The sequence below is a fragment of the Schistocerca cancellata genome, chromosome 1 (genome assembly GCF_023864275.1).
Source record: "Schistocerca cancellata isolate TAMUIC-IGC-003103 chromosome 1, iqSchCanc2.1, whole genome shotgun sequence".
Classification (NCBI taxonomy): Eukaryota; Metazoa; Arthropoda; class Insecta; order Orthoptera; family Acrididae; genus Schistocerca; species Schistocerca cancellata.
This window is the reverse complement of record NC_064626.1, coordinates 730209301-730225673: the sequence shown is the minus strand read 5'-3', so window position 1 is coordinate 730225673 and position 16373 is coordinate 730209301. Positions and strand designations below refer to the sequence as shown.

At 40.9% G+C, this 16373-nt stretch overlaps 1 protein-coding gene across 1 annotated transcript in view; it reads right to left on the bottom strand.

The window, feature by feature from the left end:
• Nucleotides 1-16373, bottom strand: part of LOC126185217 (protein lin-7 homolog C) — a 59023-nt gene that overhangs the window by 34597 nt on the left and 8053 nt on the right. The window contains exon 2 of the mRNA XM_049928100.1: nt 33-74. Within this exon, the coding sequence (XP_049784057.1) occupies nt 33-74 (42 nt within the window). The remainder of the gene's footprint in view (nt 1-32; nt 75-16373) is intronic.

Here is a 16373-nt window from a genome sequence, read left to right as displayed (position 1 = left end):
ATGCTGGAGACGTTAATATTGAATATACTTACTCTTTTCCAGTTTTTCAAGAAGCTCAATAGCTCTCTTCACATCTGGAACAAAAAAAGAATTGCACAAATAAGATTCTATTTTCTGACAGTGAGACGGCAAGAGTTAATTAAAATGTGCAAGTGGTATCACTAAAATTCCCTTCATTCTAGTCCACAAATGTAAAAACCACAGACTTCAATGATTTGTGTCGCATATTCCAGTACTCACAACATCTCACAAAATGTACTTTCTATATCTACAACTATAAAGCTAGTTTTAGATGTGTCATGACATCCTTTGACTACAAGAAGTTTCTGAATGTAGCTTGCATTTCCTGCTCCACCTTGTACTTCAATTTCATCAATGTTGTCATTTCAAGTATTTTTTCTGTATAACTGAATTTCAGTGCATCATGCTTCTCTAATGTCTACAAACTACTTTCCATTTTTCCAAGCACCAAGTTTCATAATACTATTTCTTGATTTCCTATCCACGTTTCAAAAATCAGTGTGTCATATTGACATTTTCACATGTATTAACTGATTTTTCATTAGCATATCGTATTCCTACACAAACTCCAGATATCCCCTGATGTTTCCACACATTATACAGTCTGTTTTTAATCATCATACATGCATTCCTGCTACAGCTCTTTAAAAAATATTGACATCTCGATATTTTTCTAAAAAAATATTGATACATATTTGCAATATTTCTTTTCCTGATATATCAATACCGAAGTAGCAATAGCGAGCGCTGTTATTTTTATTTTATATTCTATTTTTCTTGCAATTTTCAGTAAATATTGTTCTTTTGAAACTGCAATAGAACAGAATTTTACTTTCACTGTCTGAAGGAGTCTTACTACTTTCTAAGCTTTCATTACATCCAGTCTTTCTCCAACAGTGTGAAGCAAGTAGAAGTGGCACGAAGAAGAAGTCCAGCTGCACTGGGGTGGGGGTGGGGACGTTGGTGGGATTACAAGATTCCTGACGTGAGGAAATACCACACCAGTTGCATTAAAAAATGATTCTTCAAAAACAGTTGCTGAAAATGATGAACAAAAATCTAAATGACAAGACTGGTCTTTGCGTGGGCAAAGACATGTGAGTGGAAATGCTGACGCAATCAGTACTACTAACAAAAACTGCAACGTCTAACTTCACCATGCAATTCTGACACCAGTACTAGGTCGCTAGTGTTTACAGAAATGAAAAAACCGGGAAGCCGACAGGAGATGTTCTGGACAAATCCAATATGTGATAAAACCGAATGATGGACCCATTGGACACCTTTTACTGTGCCACTTACTTACAGTTACCATAGTTAGCAAAGTGGTTATTACCAAGTGTGAACATGCATCATTTTCCTTTCAATTCTTGCTCTAAGGGGGATAAGCAGGCTGCTAACTTGTTGATGTACAGAATGTCTAATAATAAATCAACACTTAAATACACACCTCTGAAACTGGCAGTATACAGGGTGAAGCGAAATTCACGCACTCGAGCCTCACAGTGAGACTCCTCACATTCCAGTGGTAAAAAATTTCGTCCGGCGAGTATACCCGGCGAAAAGGATGTTACAGAGTGGCAATCTGGTACCACTGTAACTACATGTATGGTAACTACCTCTGTCAGTACACAACAGTTGTGCTGTACAGTTGGTGCAGGGGGTAGAGTTAAGGGTTAGTGAGCAGGAGGTCAATGGTTCGATCCTGGGTTGAAGCATATGTTTTTTGTTAGGTAAATATAGTCCAGGTGGTACTGTATCTGGAATTTTATTCATCAATAGCGATTGCAGCGGGTCATCTAGAAACCATTTGCACTTGCATAGCCACATGGTCTGAGGCACCTTGTCACGGTCCGTGCAGCTCCCCCCCCCCCTCCCCGTCGGAGGTTCGAGTCCTCCCTCAGGCGAGGTGTGTGTGTGTGTGTGTGTGTGTGTGTGTGTGTGTGTGTGTGTGTGTGTGTTGTCCATAGCTTAGGGTCCAATGGCCTCAGTAGTTTGGTCCCAAAGACCTTACCCCAATTTTCCAAATTTTGCACTTACATAATACAATCGTAGAAATGGAAGATTGGTCACCATTGAAAGAGGCCTTTCCATGCCATGGGCATGAATTTATCGCACCACTTCATCTACTACATGCGAACCTGTTTTCTTTGTATCCTCCTCCAACGGCCCCACAGACTAGTACCAACTATTATTTTTGCCTCATTCAGGTGCATTACATTTCATTACGGCCTTATGTTACCAGTAGGACTAGCAACGTGCTTTGTGAATAATGTCCAAACTTGGTTACTATTTGTATGTGATATCACCATGGTCCCACTAGTTATGTCTTTCAACACTGAGTCTGGTAACCACATGCTGTTCAGTACATATCTCAATGCATTATTATTATTATTATTATTATTATTATTATTCTATCGATGGGATTTTGGAAACATCATGTATGTTACCGTTAGGGAAACAGTGTAATTTGAAACCGAACATTTCACAATTAGTGGTGTCGGGATGAATCATGCAGAACAATATTTGTCAGAGGGGTAATGCGTGTTAGGTGGAACAGGGCGCAGGACCGACGGCGTTTTAGTACTTTATGCACTGTCCACCAAACAGGAACTAGTTGCAAGTACAGTAAAGCGGCTGTGACAGACTCCAATATACATGCATACACGTATCGAATTTTCTCATTGCAAACCTCTAAACCAGTATGGCACATGTATGGCATACACAAACAATGAATATGTGGATATGCTTTGGTCCTTGGTGCATCTGATAACCGGGCTGGTGTTGCCGCTCATGAATACGCTGCTAGACATCCTCATCGATGCCATCCATATAAAAATGTGATTTGCTGTATGAAGCTGCACCTTCGGGAGTCAGGTTCTCTCCTTCCACCATTGCGTGACAGAAGTCATCCACGGACTTGCCGTACTACAGCAACTGAGGAAGCTATTCTCGAGGTCATACACCAAGAACCTTCAGTGAAGTACACAGAACATAGCAAGGCAGCTGTGTGTCTCACAATGCACGGTCGTTAACATGCTGCACGAGCATGGGCTGCACCCCTATCGTCATGCTTTCCAGCAACACCTGCATTCTGCAGACCGCCATCCGTATTTGGACAGAACATTTTCAGGGAAACGGCTTGGATGTGGAGGTCCACTTGGATGGCCATCACATTCATGTGACCTAAATCCCCTGGATGTCTTCCTGTGGGGACACCTGAAGGAGCACGTGTACTCTACTCTGCCAATGAATGTGGAAGAATTGGTAGCGCGTATTCAAGCAGCTCTTGTTACTGTTGATGCAACTTTTCTGCAAAGGGCCCAGAGCTGTATGATCAGGCAGGTTGCGGAATGTTTGGACGTGCAGGGAGGTTGCTTTAAGCACCTGTTGTTCTGAGTACAACATATTTTGTTGTGAAGGTCTTGTGGTCATTAATATTGACATTATTATTGTCACTGGTTACTAATGTGTGACATCTGAGCACTCATGTTACATTTAGTGCAAATTACAAGTAGATGATGTGTTATTGTACTGTCTCAAAACTGATATTGTTTTTGTAGTTATTTTGTCCTATGACAGGTCATTTGTTTGCACTGTCTGTTTCTTATTCGTCTAACCACGTATTTGTTGTGTTCAGCATTACAAAATGTTGTAAATTTAGGATACATATGACCTAATAAATGGTGTATATTACAGTATGAAATGTCAGAATGAAATTAGCAAATAAAAAGATGCAACCCAACCTGCAGGATTGGACCTTCGACCTCCTGCATGCTAACCCAAAATTCTATCCACTGCACCAACTACGCAGCACATCTTAGGTGTGCTTACAGAGGCAGTTACCATACATGTCGTTACAGTGTTGCCAGATTGCCACTCTTTAATGTACTTTTCTGCTGGATGTACTCGCTGGACAAGATTTTGGGACCGATATTTTTTTTATTGCTGACATGTGAGGAGTCGTGCCGCGAAGCCCGAGAGTGCGAATTTTGCTTCAGCCTGTATTTACAATGTGCAGCTGATTTCTCATAGGTCAGTACATTGATATCTTCAAATTTTGTAGTCCTGTCTTCCTCAATTGCGTGTAATATTACAGTATATTGATAATTTTTACTTATGGACCCTCTGACAGCACCTGAATAAAACAATTTTAGTGCCATACGTGTTTCGTCTTTATTTTCTGCAAGGCATCATCAGTGGCCTGGAATATGTACATATGTTTGCTGTTTAATTTACATTAATAGGAAATACCAACCACCAGAACTGTTTATAACCTATAGGTACAGTGACAAAACTGTAAATTAAATAGCAAACATATGTACATATTCCAGGCCACTGATGATGCCTTGCAGAAAATAAAGGCGAAACGCATATGGCACTAAAACTGTGTTGTATTCAGTTGCTGTCAGATGGTCCATAAGTAAAAATTATAAATATACTGTAACAATACATTGATATTTTTTCTGTCAATATATCGTACGTTTTTTCACGATATCGAGGGCCAACAAAGATATTTTTTAAAATACTGATATATTGGATTCCCAATATTTTTAAAGATCTCAACAGTCCTAATTCCTGCAGTGATTCATGACTGTTGTCATATCTTTGTTATACTGAACTTACCACTGAATGGCATTGTGATTTACTTCCTTCCAAGTCAATAGGATTTCAAAATACAGGCAAACATCATTGGACATTAGTTATAATGTTGTCCTGAAGGTTGTGGTGATACTTATAGAAAAATAATGCAATGACTTGAAATAACCAATTATATACATATGAAATTTATGTATCTCTTGGCTGATCACAAAAACACATAACTACACAATTGTCATATCACGAGACAACCGAGGAGCTGCCAGCACCAGCCACAGGGGGCCAAAAATTCTGACGATGGCTTTTACATAAGCCAAAATCGGTAAATAAACAAATATTTTTGTGATCTTGACTGTTCATTCTAACTTAAATATAGCATCAGGTCACTGTTCTCCATAGACCGTGATGTCTGAATTTATGGGTATTATTGTATTGAAACATAGGCCAAAAACTATGATGACTAAATATAAAACTTCATTCTCCATGACTAAATATAAAACTTCATTCTCCACAATTTCTTTTGGGTATGTCTACTATCAGCAAAAGCTGAGATTAGGGATGATATTTCAAAGGTACACCACAATATCTACAATGTTTTTTATTCTAGTGCACATGAACATGTAGCAGTGACTGAGTCCGATTGCTGGGAATGCTGCATTGCTGGAAGTATGGAGTCATGATGATTTACCACTTATCTTTTGCAGACACCACATAAAATAACATAACTGATTGTTCAACAGTTATGTATGACATAATTATTACTGGTGTTTCACAAAAAAAATAATTTGTTACATACTTCCCCTCCCCCCTCCCCCTAATCCAACCCTTGTTCTGTTGTTGTTGATGTGGTCTTCAGTCCAGAGACTGTTTGATGCGGCCCTCCATGCTACCCCATCCTGCGCAAACTTCTTCATCTCCAAGTAACTACTGCAACCTACATCCTTCTGAATCTGCTTAGCGTATTCATGTCTTGGTCTCCCTCTACGATTTTTACCCTCCCTGCTGCCCTCCAATACTAAATTGGTGAGCACTTGATGCCTCAGAACATGCCCTACCAACCGATCCATTCTTCTAGTCAAGCTGGACCACAATTTCCTCTTCTTCCCAATTCTATTAAGTACCTCCACAATAGTTACGTCATCTCCCATCTAATCTTCAGCATTCTTCTGTAACATCACATTTCGAAAGCTTCTATTCTCTTCTTATCTAAACTAGTTATTGTCCATGTTTCACTTCCATACATGGCTCCACTCATACAAATACTTTCAGAAATGACATTCTGACACTTAAATCTGTACTCGATGTTACAAATTTCTCTTCTTCAGAAACACTTTCCTTGCCGTAGCCAGTCGGCATTTTATATCCTCTCTACTTCGACCATCATCAGTTACTTTGCTCCCCAAATAGCAAAACTCCTTTACTACTTTAAGTGCCTCATTTCCTAATCTAATTCCATCAGCATCACCTGACTTCATTCGACTACATTCCATTATCCTCGTTTTGCTTTTGTTCATGTTCATCTTATATCCTCCTTTCAAGACACTGTCCATTCCGTTCAACTGCTCTTCCAGGTCCTTTGCAAAATATTTCTTTTGTTTCCTTCACTGCTTGCTCAATATACAGATTGAATAACATCAGGGAGAGGCTACAACCCTGTCTTACTCTCTTCCCAACCACTGCTTCCCTTTCATGTCCCTCAACTCTTATAACTGTACAAACTGTAAATACTCTTTCACTCCCTGTATTTGACCCCTGCCACCTTCAGAATTTGAAAGAGAGTATTCCAGTCAACATTATCAAAAGCTTTCTCTAAGTCTACAAATGCTAGAAATGTACTTTTGCCTTTCCTTAATCTATCTTCTAAGGTAAGTTGTAGGGTCAGTATTGCCTCATGTGTTCCACCATTTCTACAGAATCCAAACTGATCCTCCTCGAGGTCAGCTTCTAACAGTTTTTCCATTAGACTGTAAAGAATTTGTGTTAATATTTGCAGCCCTTGTTCTAAATTAAGTATATTTGCCTTCCACTCTTCCTTCTCTTTCTTGAATATTTTTATCTAAGTGTTAGAAGTATTATACGGTAATACTTATAAGCCTGATTTTAAGTATTGAGCTCATTAAATATACTACTACTACTACTACTACTACTACTAATAATAATAATAATAATAATAATAAAATGTCATTTTACTAGTACACAGCCATTATTAATCTCAAGAATAAGTACGATTTATTTCACAATGTGGCTACTAAAGGTAGCTCTACCAAGAACTGTCACATCTTACAAGGGGAGCACCCCAGTCTGAACAGCAAAAACCAAATGAAAATGATTTTGATATATGGAGACATGTCTGTTGTACCACCATCAGGGTAATTTATTTGTAAAACACTGCATTTGTGTACAATCAATGTTTGAAACCTAACAAATCTAAAGACTAAAGAACTGCAAGACGACAAAGAAACAATACCATGTAACAGGCAATTATGACCAGCTGATCCATAAGAATCATTAATGAGTTGTTATTTGGTAAAAAGCTATACATTTGTTGAAACCATGTATGTTAACTCACACAATACTTACAGAGTCATATTTCCTATAACAGAAGTTGCTGTTTATTATATGTTATCCCTTATTCATCATCACATTGCAACAGCGGAGTTTTTAAGAAGTGACTACACGGAGTGGAATGCAACAATATGAACACATGGCGAGGGCATGTTACATCATTTTTAATTTACATCATTTTTAATTTTCAGTGTTCCGAAACTGTTTCACTGCGGAAAATCGTAACACGGTCCCTGACTTCAGCCGTCGCACGGACGCCAAAATGGAAAATATTGAAATAAACGATATCGGAATTGAAAAACAACTGCTATCACTTAGTAGCGGAAAAGCATCCGGACCAGACGAGATACCCTTAAGATTCTACAGTGATTATGCTAAAGAACTTGCCCCCTTTCTATCAGCAATTTATCGTAGATCGCTGGAAGAACGTAAAGTACCTAGCGACTGGAAGAAAGCGCAGGTCGTTCCCATTTTCAAGAAGGGTCATAAATCAGATGCGAATAATTATAGGCCTATTTCGCTTACGTCAATCTGTTGTAGAATAATGGAACATGTTTTGTGTTCTCGTATTATGACGTTCTTAGATAATACAAATCTCCTTCAACATAACCAACATGGATTCCGCAAACAGAGATCATGTGAAACTCAGCTCGCCCTATTTGCCCAAGAAATTCACAGTGCCGTAGACACTGGCGAGCAGATTGATGCCGTATTCCTGGACTTCAGGAAAGCATTTGATACGGTTCCGCACTTACGTTTAATGAAAAAAATACGAGCTTACGGAATATCGGACCAGGTTTGTGATTGGATTCAGGATTTCCTAGAAGAAAGAACTCAACATGTCATTCTTAACGGTTCAAAATCTGCAGATGTAGAGGTAATTTCGGGAGTACCGCAAGGAAGCGTGATAGGACCTTTATTGTTTACAATATACATAAATGACTTAGTTGACAACATCGGTAGCTCCGTGAGGCTATTTGCAGATGACACGGTTGTCTACAAGAAAGTAGCAACATCAGAAGACTCGTACGTACTCCAGGAAGACCTGCAGAGGATTAATGCATGGTGCGACAGCTGGCAGCTTTCCCTAAACGTAGATAAATGTAATATAATGTGCATACATAGGGGCAGAAATCCATTCCAGTACGATTATGCCATAGGTGGTAAATCATTGGAAGCGGTAACGACCGTAAAATACTTAGGAGTTACTATCCGGAGCGATCTGAAGTGGAATGATCACATAAAACAAATAGTGGGAAAAGCAGGCGCCAGGTTGAGATTCATAGGAAGAATTCTAAGAAAATGTGACTCATCGATGAAAGAAGTAGCTTACAAAACGCTTGTTCGTCCGATTCTTGAGTATTGCTCATCAGTATGGGACCCTTACCAGGTTGGATTAATAGAAGAGATAGACATGATCCAGCGAAAAGCAGCGCGATTCGTCATGGGGACATTTAGTCAGCGCGAGAGCGTTACGGAGATGCTGAACAAGCTCCAGTGGCGGACACTTCAAGAAAGGCGTTACGCAATACGGAGAGGTTTATTATCGAAATTACGAGAGAGCACATTCCGGGAAGAGATGGGCAACATATTACTACCGCCCACATATATCTCGCGTAATGATCACAACGAAAAGATCCGAGAAATTAGAGCAAACACGGAGACTTACAAGCAGTCGTTCTTCCCACGCACAATTCGTGAATGGAACAGGGAAGGGGGGGACCAGATAGTGGTACAATAAGTACCCTCCGCCACACACCGTAAGGTGGCTCGCGGAGTATAGATGTAGATGTAGATGTAGATGTGTATTGCAGTAGTCTGGTATCGAAGGCCACAGTGGTCACATTATATAAGTATGTGCAAAGAGCTGTTGCATTCTGTTTCGTTTAAATGACTGCAACTCTCCATTTGCACTGTACGATTATTAAACATTTTATGCTCACATATTACGACTTTTCAGAGAACAATAGGTATCAAGATGGATTCCACAGAAAATATATCATGTGAAACTTGGCTCACTCTGTCTGTGAGATCCAGAGAACCTTGGGCAATGAACGAGTGCCTAGGTGAAGGCTGTGTTCATCGACTTCTGGAAAGTGTTCAATACAGTTATGCACTGTTGTTTAGTTGACAAAATATGAGCTTACAGAGTAATGGACCATATTAGTGTCTGGAAACAGGACATCCTAAGCAAAGAAATAGACATAAAATAACTCCAGGACCCTAAGACAGTGTTCTAGGCTATTCCAAATTATTTAGGGTACAGTGTCACAAGGTCTGTGAGGTTATTTTGTTGTTACATACACGAAAGTCATAAAGACCGGTACAGGACTGGCAATCGGAGCAGACACTAGCATTTGACCCTCAATGTAAATAAATGTAACACACTGCACATTCATGGATGGAGAGATAAATTACTGTTTGATGACACTATTGGTTATGAATTACTGGAGACAATAAAAGCAAAATATCCACAGGTAGAGACACATAGCAACTTAATATGAGGTCTGTTGAAAAAATTCCAGAACATTTGCAACTTCGCGCCAATGGAGTGTTCGAGTGAAATGTGGTTGGCATCCCTGCATGTGCCTTTGTTTAATGTGTAACTGCTGGAAGTTTCATTGTTGTATGCCTGTTAGTTACCGGTCGGTGCTGTATTGAGTAAAACGTTTTGTCGCACAGTTTGCGAATTTAGAGATGGCAGAGTTACAGGAGCAAAGTGTCTGCATTAAATTTTGCATGAAACCCAAGAAAACGTTCACAGGCACACACCAAATAATACAGGAAGCCTATAGTGATGAGTGCTTATGCCGTACTCGGTATTACAAATGGATCATACGGTTTAAAAATGGCCGGACAGAAGTTAAAGATGGCCCTCATTGAGGATGCCCTTCCACGTCTACCAACAATACTTTTGTCAGGAACGCTAATGAAATTGTGCATGCCAATCGGAGATTGACTGTCCAAGATATTTCAGAAGAATGTAACATTTTAACTGAATGATATCACAACATCCTGACACAGCATCTTAGAATGCATCGTAGTGCCACCGAGTTTGTCCCACGGCTCATGAGTCAACACCAGAGAGACCTTTGTCTCACAATCAGAGAAGAGATTTGGATAGAGCAAATGATAATGAGATGTTCCTTAACAGAATCTTAACTAGTGATGAGACAAGGGTGTATGGTTATGATGTTGAGACCAAGGTTTAATCTTCACAGTAGGTCAGAAAAGGTTCTCAAAGACCAAAGAAAGCCATGCTGATAGTTTTCTTTGATTTTGAAAATTTGTGCCACATAGACACTCTTTAAATTGATAGTATTACAGGAATGTATTGCGACGCCTGTGAGAAACCAACATCCTGACAAGTGCCGAGACAATTCAAGGTTCTTGCATAATGAGACAGACCTGGCCCCTGTGGACTTCTTTAATTTCCAGAGTTGAAAACCCTGTTGAAAGGATGAAGATTTGCAACGACAGACAAGATAAAAGAAAATTCACAGATGGCATTTCACATGGTCCAGTAAGAAGCATACCAAGACTGCTTCTGGAAGTGAAAACAGCATTAGGAGTGGTGTATCAATTGTGGAGTAGAGAATTTCAAAGGAGACCATGCACAATAAGTAAAAGGTAAGCACAAGAAAGATTTGTGGACAAAGTTCCAGAATTTTTTGAACAGACTTCGTATTAAATGTTCACACATAACTCTTTACAAGAAAATTGGATGTCATATGGAAATTTATTGGAAGAACTGTATTGAAATGTAAATCATCATGAAAGAAATGGCCTACAAAACCCATGTCATATTGGTAAGTCTGGAAATATTACCAGATGAGATTAACACAGGCGATAGAGAGACAACCCACAAATAATTGTGCATCACATCACAGGTTCATTTGATAAGCAAGAGAGCATTACGAAGATGCTCATCGAACTTCAGTGCCTGACACTGCAAGAGACTGACATTGTATTGCTCGTCGCTAGTGAAGGTACACTTAAATACCTAATGGAAGAACTTATCGGAGCAAGTATGAAAGCAAGCCAGAAAATTAGAATATGACCTATAATGACGTTAACACATCACCAAAAAAAATTAACTTGACTGTTCAATCTTAGAAACAGTTAATTAGTTTTATGTATTTATGACAGTGAGAGAGGGACAGCAAAAGAAAGAAATACGTAAGAGTAAAAATGACCTAGAATGAATCTGGAAAGCTAAATACAGTTTCCACAACCTAGCTTCTAACATATTAAAAAAAGTAAGTTTACTATACACATATCACCAGTTTTCGCATACAGCAGTGAGGCATTGCTTCGCTATAAAAGAATAGAGCAGTAGATGTTAACATGAGTGTCATGATTAAGAAGTTAAGGTGGGTGGGACATGTAGACAGGCAACTGATGGCAAGTGAGCTAAGGAAATTATTTACTGGATCCCAATAAATAAGAAAACATTACAAAGATAATCTAATAAAAGACAGATAAATAACATTAAAAAAACATGCAGAATAAATATGCTACTGTAGGCTGAAATTTTTAAAGTAGTCCAGAAACAACCGTTATTCTGGTGCAAATGTATAATGGCTGGTAATGTATTTAACAGAGTGACCCATTCCTGTGCCTGTATTTATGTGCACAGACATGCTGTCATCTTATTTTACACAGATTAGTGTCTGGGATGTTTTGTTTGCATGTTTCAGTCAGAGTATAGTAATATGCTTTGCTTACAGTACGTAAAGACAAACGTGTGGTTCCTGAAGAGGGGCAGCAGGCTTTTCAGTAGTTGCAGGGACGACAGTCTGGATGATTGACTGATCTGGCCCTGTAACACTAACCAAAAAGGCCTTGCTGTTTTGGTACTGTGAACAGCTGAAAGCAAGGGGAAACTACAGCCATAATTTTTCCCGAGGGCATGCAGCTTCACTGTATGATTAAATGATGATGGCGTCCTCTTGGGTAAAATATTCCGGAGGTAAAATAGTCCCCCATTCGGATCTCCGGGCAGGGACTACTCAAGAGGACATCATTATCAGGAGAAAGAAAAATGGCGTTCTACGGATCGGAGTGTGGAATGTCAGATCCCTTAATCGGGCAGGTAGGTTAGAAAATTTAAAAAGGGAAATGGATAGGTTAAAGTTAGATATAGTGGGAATTAGTGAAGTTCTGTGGCAGGAGGAACAAGACTTTTGGTCAGGTGAATACAGGGTTATAAACACAAAATCAAATACGGGTAATGCAGGAGTAGGTTTAATAATGAATAAAAAAATAGGAGCGCGGGTAAGCTACTACAAATAGCATAGTGAACGCATTATTGTGGCCAAGATTGACACGAAGCCCACGCTTACTACAGTAGTACAAGTTTATATGCCAACTAGCTCTGCAGATGATGAGGAAATTGATGAAATGTATGACGAGTTAAAAGAAATTATTCAGGTAGTGAAGAGAGACGAAAATTTAATAGTCATAGGTGACTGGAATTCGACAGTAGGAAAAGGAAGAGAAGGAAACGTAGTAGGTGAATATGGATTGGGGCTAAGAAATGAAAGAGGAAGCCGCCTGGTAGAATTTTGCACAGAGCATAACTTAATCATAGCTAACACTTAGTTCAAGAATCATGAAAGAAGGTTGAATACATGGAAGAATCCTGGAGATAATAAAAGGTTTCAGATAGATTATATAATGGTAAGACAGAGATATAGAAACCAGATTTTAAATTGTAAGACTTTCCAGGGGCAGATGTGGACTCTGACCACAATCTAATGGTTATGAACTGTAGATTAAAACTGAAGAAACTGCAAAAAGGTGGGAATTTAAGGAGATGGGACCTGGTTAACTGAAAGAACCAGAGGTTGTACAGAGTTTCAGGGAGAGCATAAGGGAACAATTGACAGGAATGGGGGAAAGAAATACAGTAGAAGAAGAATGGGTAGCTTTGAGGAATGAAATAGTGAAGGCAGCAGAGGATCAAGTAGGTAAAAAGACGAGGGCTAGTAGAAATCCTTGGGTAACAGAAGAGATAATGAATTTAATTGATGAAAGGAGAAAATACAAAAATGCAGCAAGTGAAGCAGGCAAAAAGGAATACAAACGTCTCAAAAATAAGATCGACAGGAAGTGCAAAATGGCTAAGCAGGGATGGCTAGAGGACAAATGTAAGGATGTAGAGGCTTATCTCATGAGGGGTAAGATAGATACTGCTTACGGGAAAATTAAAGAGACCCTTGGAGAAAAGAGAACCACTTGCATAAATATCAAGAGCTCAGATGGAAACCCAGTTCTAAGCAAAGAAAGCAGAAAGGTGGAAGGAGTATATAGAGGGTCTATATTATGGAAATGGAAGAGGAGGTAGATGAAGATGAAATGAGAGATATGATACTGCGTGAAGAGTTTGACAGAACACTCAAAGACCTAAGTCGAAACAAGGCCCCGGGAGTAGACAACATTCCATTAGAACTACTGACAGCCTTGGGAGAGCCAGTCCTGACAAAACTCTACCATCTGGTGAGCAAGATGTATGAGACAGGCGAAATACCATCAGACTTCAAGAAGAATATAATAATTCCAATCCCAAAGAAAGCTGGTGTTGACAGATGTGAAAATTACTGACCTATCAGTTTAATAAGTCACAGCTGCAAAATACTAACACGAATTCTTTACAGACGAGTGGAAAAACTGGTAGAAGCCAACCGGGGAAGATCAGTTTGGATTCTGTAGAAATGTTGAAACACGTGAGGCAATACTGACCCTACAACTTACCTTAGAAGATAGATTAAGGAAAGGCAAACCTACGTTTCTAGCATTTGTAGACTTAGAGAAAGCTTTTGACAATGTTGACTGAAATACTTTGTACAGAAAGCAGATGGCAGTTATAAGAGTCAAGGGACATGAAAGGGAAGCAGTGGTTGGGAAGGGAGTGAGACAGGGTTGTAGCCTCTCCTCAATGCTATTCAATCTGTATATTGAGCAAGCAGTAATGGAAACAAAAGAAAAGTTCGGAGTAGGTATTAAAAATCCATGGAGAAGAAATAAAAACTTTGAGGTTTGCCGATGACATTGTAATTCTGTCAGAGACAGCAAAGGACTTGGAAGAGCAATTGAACGGTATGGACAGAGTCTTGAAATGAGGGAATAAGATGAACATCAACAAAAGCAAAACGAGGATAATGGAATGTAGTCGAATTAAGTCAGGTGATGCTGCGGGAATAAGATTAGGAAATGAGACACTTAAAGTAGTAAAGGAGTTTTGCTATTTGGGGAGCAAACAGATGATGGTCGAAGTAGAGAGGATATAAAATGTAGACTGGCTACGGCAAGAAAAGTGTTTCTGAAGAAGAGAAATTTGTTAACATCGAGTATTGATTTAAGTGTCAGGAAGTTGTTTCTGAAAGTACACTCCTGGAAATTGAAATAAGAACACCGTGAATTCATTGTCCCAGGAAGGGGAAACTTTATTGACACATTCCTGGGGTCAGATACATCACATGATCACACTGACAGAACCACAGGCACATAGACACAGGCAACAGAGCATGCACAATGTCGGCACTAGTACAGTGTATATCCACCTTTCGCAGCAATGCAGGCTGCTATTCTCCCATGGAGACGATCGTAGAGATGCTGGATGTAGTCCTGTGGAACGGCTTGCCATGCCATTTCCACCTGGCGCCTCAGTTGGACCAGCGTTCGTGCTGGACGTGCAGACCGCGTGAGACGACGCTTCATCCAGTCCCAAACATGCTCAATGGGGGACAGATCCGGAGATCTTGCTGGCCAGGGTAGTTGACTTACACCTTCTAGAGCACGTTGGGTGGCACGGGATACATGCGGACGTGCATTGTCCTGTTGGAACAGCAAGTTCCCTTGCCGGTCTAGGAATGGTAGAACGATGGGTTCGATGACGGTTTGGATGTACCGTGCACTATTCAGTGTCCCCTCGACGATCACCAGTGGTGTACGGCCAGTGTAGGAGATCGCTCCCCACACCATGATGCCGGGTGTTGGCCCTGTGTGCCTCGGTCGTATGCAGTCCTGATTGTGGCGCTCACCTGCACGGCGCCAAACACGCATACGACCATCATTGGCACCAAGGCAGAAGCGACTCTCATCGCTGAGGACGACACGTCTCCATTCGTCCCTCCATTCACGCCTGTCGCGACACCACTGGAGGTGGGCTGCACGATGTTGGGGTGTGAGCGGAAGACGGCCTAACGGTGTGCGGGACCGTAGCCCAGCTTCATGGAGACGGTTGCGAATGGTCCTCGCCGATACCCCAGGAGCAACAGTGTCCCTAATTTGCTGGGAAGTGGCGGTGCGGTCCCCTATGGCACTGCGTAGGATCCTACGGTCTTGGCGTGCATCCGTGCGTCGCTGCGGTCCGGTCCCAGGTCGACGGGCACGTGCACCTTCCGCCGACCACTGGCGACAACATCGATGTACTGTGGAGACCTCACGCCCCACGTGTTGAGCAATTCGGCGGTACGTCCACCCGGCCTCCCGCATGCCCACTATACGCCCTCGCTCAAAGTCCGTCAACTGCACATACGGTTCACGTCCACGCTGTCGCGGCATGCTACCAGTGTTAAAGACTGCGATGGAGCTCCGTATGCCACGGCAAACTGGCTGACACTGACGGCGGCGGTGCACAAATGCTGCGCAGCTAGCGCCATTCGACGGCCAACACCGCGGTTCCTGGTGTGTCCGCTGTGCCGTGCGTGTGATCATTGCTTGTACAGCCCTCTCGCAGTGTCCGGAGCAAGTATGGTGGGTCTGACACACCGGTGTCAATGTGTTCTTTTTTCCATTTCCAGGAGTGTATTTGTATGGAGTGTAGCCATGTATGGAAGTGAAACATGGACGATAAATAGTTTAGACAAGAAGAGAATAGAAGCCTTCGAAATGTGGTGCTACAGAAGAATGCTGAAGATTAAATGGGTAGATCACATAGCTAATGAGGAGGTATTGAATAGAATTGGGGAGAAGAGGAGTTTGTGGCACAACTTGACTAGAAGAAGGGACCGGTTGGTAGGACATGTTCTGAGGCATCAAGGGATCACCAATTTAGTACTGGAGGGCAGCGTGGAGACCACAACAACAACAGTACGTCATCTATTTCTTCCAGTGAAGGCTCTGATTGTGTTTTTTGCTATACCTACACAGCTCTAGTGGAGATGGCGATCCATTGAGAGGAA